Source organism: Myxine glutinosa, chromosome 3 (assembly GCF_964187855.1).
Source record: "Myxine glutinosa chromosome 3, kmMyxGlut1.1, whole genome shotgun sequence".
Lineage (NCBI taxonomy): Eukaryota > Metazoa > Chordata > Myxini > Myxiniformes > Myxinidae > Myxine > Myxine glutinosa.
In genome coordinates, this window is record NC_136263.1 from 134318871 (window position 1) to 134325996 (window position 7126).

A 7126-nucleotide genomic window follows, 5' to 3' on the forward strand; every position below is an offset into this window, starting at 1 on the left:
GAGCGTTCGGTACGCTATACGTGCATTCATCCCAGCCCCTCGCGTTTGTAAGGTCCGGTCGCATGCCAACGACGTCAAGCTGCCAGCCGTCCTTCACCCACGGACACGGAGCCTGGACCATCTCCTCGCCTGAAACCATCCGCCTGGACCTTCCTTCCCTACCAGCTACCTTTAGTGTGAGTCTGTTTGTATTGTATGGGGCGTGTTATATAAGAGTGTCTAAGGTTGCCCTACGTCCTTTTGTTTCCTCTTCTTGTATATTCCCTTCTTTCGTTTCCTCTTTTAGATAGTAATAAATCATATTTGTTCTTCCTTTACCCTTCGTATTCTTTGCTTCCTCTCGTCCGATCGTCTTAGTCTTTTCCCCATTGAGTACCTGTGGCACGATTTGGCCAACCGCTATAGTCGGGTTTAGTCCCTTTTGTTAACGGCCTGAGTCATGGCTCACTTCGCTCGGCGTGTCCATTACAGCAACGGCTCGGGTGGGGCTCATTTCCTCGCTTACGGGAACGCGCTGGTAATTAGGTAATAGGAACAATTGGCCTACCACCCTATTCAGCGCTGACGGTAAGTGACGTCATAGCTCCAGGACCAGAGACGGCCAGCTTAATAGACGAGGGGATTAACCCCCCCTCGGTAAGGGGAGTGCCGTACTCCGAGATCCGTAACAACATAAACAAAGCAAATATAGAGCAAATAATCAGTTTTATTCATGTAAAGTGCCATAGTTAAGCTCTCAGCCTGTGAGAGCAAGAGAAAGAAAAAAATTAATAAAAGCAAATTACAGATTAGAAAAATGAGAAGCATAATGGTGGAAATTGGGCTTTGAGGAATGGAGGGAAAAGATCGATTAGAACATGATCCAAACAATACGAAAGGGCCATTTGAAGGACGGGCATGAAATGAATAGGATTTCATTAGAAGTCTGTTTTTATTTCTCGGTGTAGAAAACGAGGTCATGAAGGACAAGGTGTTTCAACTTCCCAATGAAGATCGAGTACAACCCCCCAGTGCAGATTCAAAATGGCGCACACAACGAGGAGATGCATTAGCTGAAAAAGACGTAAAGTGTTACGATGAGATTTATTGGAATCACAAACCATAATACTATCTCGTTAACACAACTTGTTGCACAGCCCATATTAGTCTTTACCTGGTGAGAGTTAAACCAGAAGTCAAAAGTCCCTGGAGAAAACCGCTCTGGTAGCCTCAGAACATTCAACAAGCCACCAACCACAGACATCAGCTCCATCCAAAGGTAGTGACTGAGAGCCGAATCTGCAACAAAGACTTATCACTTATCCTTAAGCACATCCCTCCTTTTATATACTTCCTCTTTAATCCTACATTTGCCATTTGATAAGGATTCATCAACATATTCCACATAGCATGGTCAAGAAGCTGGATAGAAGAACACCAGATAGGCCAAGGGGTGTCATATGACGGCATGTTTAGAGGTGACGGCCAGGCAATCACCACATCCCACGAGCCAGGAAGTGATTAAAAGCAACAACGTAGAGTGAGTTTTGTTTGCTCTGTCTCTAGGGTGCTCGTTCTCTCTCTCGTCCTGAGCTGTCGGCAGACTCTGAGCTGTGCGAGGCTTCAAGGTGCTTCTGCCTCAGGTTGCCTGGTGGGTGCCTGCATGCTCGACTGTACATTCGGCTACTCCGTAGTTCCACACTTGCTGGGTTCATGCTGTGCTCGTGGTTCGAGGCATGGATCGTGGCATGCAGCAGAAACGAGGGCTTGGTGTGTGGAGCCTGGAGAGACCCCATGTGCATGAGCATCACATGTGGGGGACAGGTTTCATCTCCCATCTGTCTCTACTCTCTCTCTGTCCCATGTTCCTCTTAATGAATGCACTATGGCCATATTGTTAAGTCTGTCATGTGCGCATTGTTACACTTTTGTAACACCGCTTCACCGCCGTGCCCTCTTATGCGTCCCATCTTGTTGCAATAAATTCCATGGTGAATGAACTTCTGTGGTCATTGGCAGGTAATGCCATAGCGCATAGCAAGTTAGCAGATTAATCTGTTAGATGGGCAGATTGGGTCTGCACATTAGAAGCGTAGCCATCAGCAAATTATTTGACGTCAGAGATGCCGATCCGTGCCCAAGTTACCAAGGGGACGAGGACAGATGTGTAGGAGACCTTGTTGTCCCATACCCGTCTGACGGCGCAACGGTCTTGAGACCCACGGCCAAAACAGTATCCTCTGTCACCCATATGATATCCATCACTTGAAACACCTCAACGAGCAGCATAAAGCATAAAGTTTCAAGGTGAGGAGAATGTAAAAAGTTCTGAAATGACTACATACTTCTTTGTAAGTTGTTTTACAATTCCGGTATCAAGGTGCAATCACAGAGCAATATAGGTATACCTTAGAAAATAGGGTAAGATTCATCAATTGCACTTTACTTTCAAATAACCTTGAACAAAAAATGCTGAGTAATCTTGAACCATTCTCAAAAAGGGATGAACCCCTCTCTTTACACAATATTTCACCACCAAAAGGGAGAGGGATGGGGCTGAGGCTTTGGCAAACCGATTACCATGTGGGTGGTCATCAGCCATGCGCCAGGCATAGCATACTGCACGCAGAAAGCCTTGTCCAGCAAAGGACCCCATGCGCGAGTAAGATGTAGGAGCTAACAAGGCACGAGGCAGGGTGGCCAATGAAAGCACCATGTGTACAGTCGACATTGAAAGTTGCAGCCACGAATGGCAACGGAATGAATACAAGATGATGGGCAGCGCACCTGCATGGGGAAAAAAGGGCAGCGGAATGTGGAAGCGTAAAGGTACCACTTGCGTTGTAACATTTCACAATGAGGCAAATAACATTTTACTGCTCAATCACAAACAATACAATGCATTTACTAATTACCTTTGCTGATCAATGTTCTGAAAGTTTAGAAACAATTACATCATGTGATCATACATGCACAGATGGTACATCAAATGTAGAGATGCACAAAAATACCAAACACCACAAACAAAAGTTCTTCATTTCAGAGTCATCCATTTATAATATGACAAATGCACATGGTTCGAAGGAGAGGAAGACGAAGTTTGAAGCCGCAGAACTCCGGCCAATTTGCCAATATCAATTTCCTGGTTGTTTGATGCGTTTCTAAAACCGCTACAGACGCTACGCTGTGACGTAGTTGCACAGCTCGTCAAGCATGTTATAACAAGTTTCGGAATCGAGGCTGGGTGGTGTTACATTCCATTTTTATTGTGCAAGTAAATCAGAAGAAATCCTGCCTGTACATCTCAGGAAACTGCCAAGTATTTTGACTAACGTGCTGAGATGTCTTATGTGTCATGTTTATTTATAGGAAGACGCGTCTCTTCATGAACCAATATTGCACAGCATCCACAAATGCTTCCCTGTCCCAACTGGATGATTGTTGTTTATTGGTTTTCAATGGAAGACCCCCCCCCCCCCCTTCACCCCCCTGGAAGCCCCTTTCCCCCCAAAGTCGATGTGTAGGCCCAACAACATTGCACCATCCTGATGTCTTTTTGCCAACCAATGAGTTTCTGCACAAGCGCAATCTGACTGAAGAGCATGCATTACAAAGATTTGACACATAATGTGGTTTCAACCATATTGTTAAGTGTATTGGGTGTGGGCTAGTTACTAAAATGCAAGGCCTCAGCATGAACTCTGTGCTCATGTAGGATAGATCATTTTTACTTGTAACGACGATTGTGTTTAGGTTACATCCTGTTTTTGTGTCGTTTGAGGTGGTGTTGTGTGTGGTAGTGATTATCTACAAGCTCCGAGATTAATGGTGTTGCGTGATCTCTGTGATTTATGATCGAGTCCGTCATGTCGATCCAATGAGAGCCAGTCAAGGTACGGGTACTCCCCTCTCACCCCCGCCCCTTTCTCCCTCCCCAGAGGGTTATTAATGAGGGTGCCCTATCATGTGGCATGACAAAATTAATTTCCTTCTCTCTCTCACGTGGTCCTGAATGCGAGACATCACCGCCGCTGCAGTCATTGTCCTCACCTGGAGTAGGGCCCAGGAGAGGACACCTCCGACTGCGGCAATGACGTACTACTGGCCAGTCTCGCTGCCAAGGAGAAGCACTGCAGTTGGTGGGAGCTGCGTGCCAAACCTTTTAAATAATCTTTGCCTGGTTTGTGTGAGAGCCTGTAGGAGTGTACGTCTGCTCTCCTCAAAAGTTATTGCAACGTAAGGGTTTATTCATTTATTATACTCAATGATCGTCTGTCTCGTCCACTAGATCTGTCCATCGTTGTGTCTCATGCCCATGTCCCTTTATTCAATAAAGTCCACGGTAAGATGAGGGGATCCCCCCACCCCCTTTCCTCCCGAGGAGGGCATCAACATGAGGTCATTCCAGCATGTGGCCCCATCCTAACTCTCCTCTTTACTCCCAGATTCTAAACCACAATCCTGTTAAGTATGGATCACTGGCCATACAATGAATAGCATTATATCTAAATTGATAAAGAACAAGCATGTACTATGATGAAACCTAACTCTGGCTATCACAGCACAACTTTCTGGTAGCTACAAAACTTGAAAAAATATATACAAAATGACATAACTATGGAAGCTTTACAACTTCAGAAAAGGCCACGATTCTGCAAAAAGATCAAAGTTTGTAATACAATTGCATTTCCCTTTTGTTTAGCTTTAATATTAAAAGTGACAATTTCAGTTAGCACGTAATTTATTGCTGTTGTGTAGTTCGCTCACAGAGCCGGATGCATTTTGGTCAAATACACACCGAACGTGGTTATTGCCGAGATGCCACAGAGATCGAGGGCCAGCAGCCAACTGTACACCGACTGTCCTCCCTTGTGGGCCATAAACAGGTGGTATATTACAGAGGTGAGAGGTGGAGCCAAGCAGGCGACGAGATGGTTTGCACTCAAGCCTGGAAGAGATCCCCACGGCAATGATGATGGCAGGATGACGAGGAAGAGAAAAAATGCAATTGCTGTTGTGAAAAACAAACAGGGAGAGGGAAGAATGGATTGTAACTGACCTTAGCCAAAAATATTTGATGAACTCAGTTTTTATTTATCTACACCACAGTGACCAACTTAATTGGCCACAGGTGGACTCCAATAAAGATGTAGAGACATCTCGAGGATGATCTAAAGAAATTGGATGCATCTGACCTGAATTTGGAGTGTCATAGCAAAGGTGGTGAATGCTCGTACTTATTGACTCAAGACATTTAAAGTTTTCATTTTTAATTATTTTGTAAAGATTTCTAAATATATTCCACTTTGACATTATGGGGTATTATGTGTAGAACAGCGACAAAAAAAAAAATCTCAATTTAATCCATTTTAAATTCAGGCTGTAACACAACAAAATATGAAAAAGTCAAAGGGGTGTTAATACTTTCTGAAAGCACTATAATTACTATTCAGCTTTTCTGCTCCATTTGCCAGCACTGATTAATCACAGCTGAAATTGCTTCAGCGAGTCCTGGCATGCGCAATAAGGCCTCTGTTTCAAGCTTGGTGCTCTTCTCTTCACATTATTTGTGAAGTCGAGGAAAACTAGAAAGACACTCTTCGACGTCACGCCTTCGCCCACATTATTACATCATTATAATACTTGTACCAAGTTTGATTTAAATCTATTCAGCTGCTCTCAAGTTATCACATTTTTACCTGACATGACCTCTGACCCACAAAATTTAATCAGTTGAGGTTTACATCATTATACATACATACCTGTACGAAGTTTTAATTTAAATTCCTTCAGCTGTTCACACGTTATCACATTTTTACCTGACATGACCTCATTTCAAGAATTTGAATTTGATCTGGTTTGATTTGAAGAAGTTTGAATTTGATCCCTTCAGTCATTCTCAACTTATAGACCTATTACAGACTTTGACCTTGACACCAAAATCAAATAAGTTAATCTTTGCATCATAATAATACTTGTACCAACTTTGCGCAGAATCACATAACTGGTTCACAAGTTATCGCGGTAACAGGATTTTTACCTAACATGACCTTTGACATATTTTGCATTTTGCATATATTTGCATTTTGGCATGAAATTCTGGCATGAATCAGCATGCTATTGCTCGGCAGTATGGCATCACTCAAGGTCAGGTGTCAAATATCCTGAAACGAAATGATCAGAGGGGTGTCCCTACTCCAATACCGAGGGCAGGACGTCCCCGCAGAACCACAAGGAGGGATGATCACCAGCTGCACCGGTTAGTCCGCAATGGCCGTACCAAGTCAGCTAATCGGCTTAGGGCTGAGTGGCAGCAACTGACAAATGTGCCTGTATCCAGAAGGCTAGTCAACCAACGACTGGTTCAAGCAGGCTATCATGCCAGGCGTCCCCTGAGAAAGCCACGCCTGACCAGACAACACCGCCAGCGCAGATTGCAGTGGGCCAGAGAGCACCGACAATGGCAGCCAGGACACTGGAATCACGTGATCTGGACACTGGAATCACGTGATCTTCAGTGACGAGTCTAGATTTCTGGTCTATCGTCAAGATGGCCACGTCCGAGTGCGCAGACAAGTGCATGAAGCCTACAACAAAGATTGTATAGTGCCAAGAGTCCAAGCTGGAGGTGGTGGGGTGACCGTTTGGGCTACTTTTTATGCAGGGGGCAAAACTGACCTGGTTGTTCTGAATGGAAACCTGAACCAGTTCAAGTACAGGGCCATTCTGGAAGAAACATTGCTTCCATTTGCTCGTGCAGCCTTTCGAGGAAACTTTGTCTTCCAAGATGACAATGCACGGCCTCATCGTGCTCGCATGATCCAACACTTTCTTGCTGACCATGGTGTAGAGCATATGGAGTGGTCTACCATGTCCCCGGATATGAATCCGATAGAGAACTTGTGGGCAGAATTAACGTGTCAAATCTACCACTTGGACCAGCAGCCGACATCTGTGTGTGAATTGCAGCAGGCTATTGCCACTGCATGGCAAGCGATTCCTGTCCAAACCTTGGCAAATCTCGTGAACAGCATGCCTCGACGTGTACGTGCTCTCCTGAATGCTCGTGGGGGGGTACACGAAGTACTGAACTGTAATTTTACTGTCCGTAATCCCAGTCGTAATTTAACTTTTGTTTTTGTTAAAA

The 7126-nt window shown here is 44.6% G+C and overlaps 1 protein-coding gene across 7 annotated transcripts in view; it reads right to left on the bottom strand.

Moving 5' to 3' along the window:
- Positions 1–688: 688 nt before the first annotated feature.
- PAQR4 (progestin and adipoQ receptor family member 4) overlaps positions 689–7126 on the bottom strand; it is a 66286-nt gene continuing 59848 nt past the window's right edge. For 2 of the 7 annotated variants that reach the window (XM_068110083.2, XM_078774587.1), the window contains exons 2-5: positions 4778–4990; positions 2560–2766; positions 1154–1278; positions 689–1052 (exon numbers count right to left, since the gene is read on the bottom strand). In XM_068110083.2, the coding sequence (XP_067966184.2) occupies positions 957–1052; positions 1154–1278; positions 2560–2766; positions 4778–4990 (641 nt within the window). In that variant the 3' untranslated portion in view covers positions 689–956. Of the gene's footprint in view, positions 1279–2559; positions 2767–4777; positions 4991–7126 lie in introns of all 7 variants that reach the window. The other 5 variants (XM_078774585.1, XM_078774588.1, XM_068110082.2 and 2 more) reach the window with 3 other exon arrangements.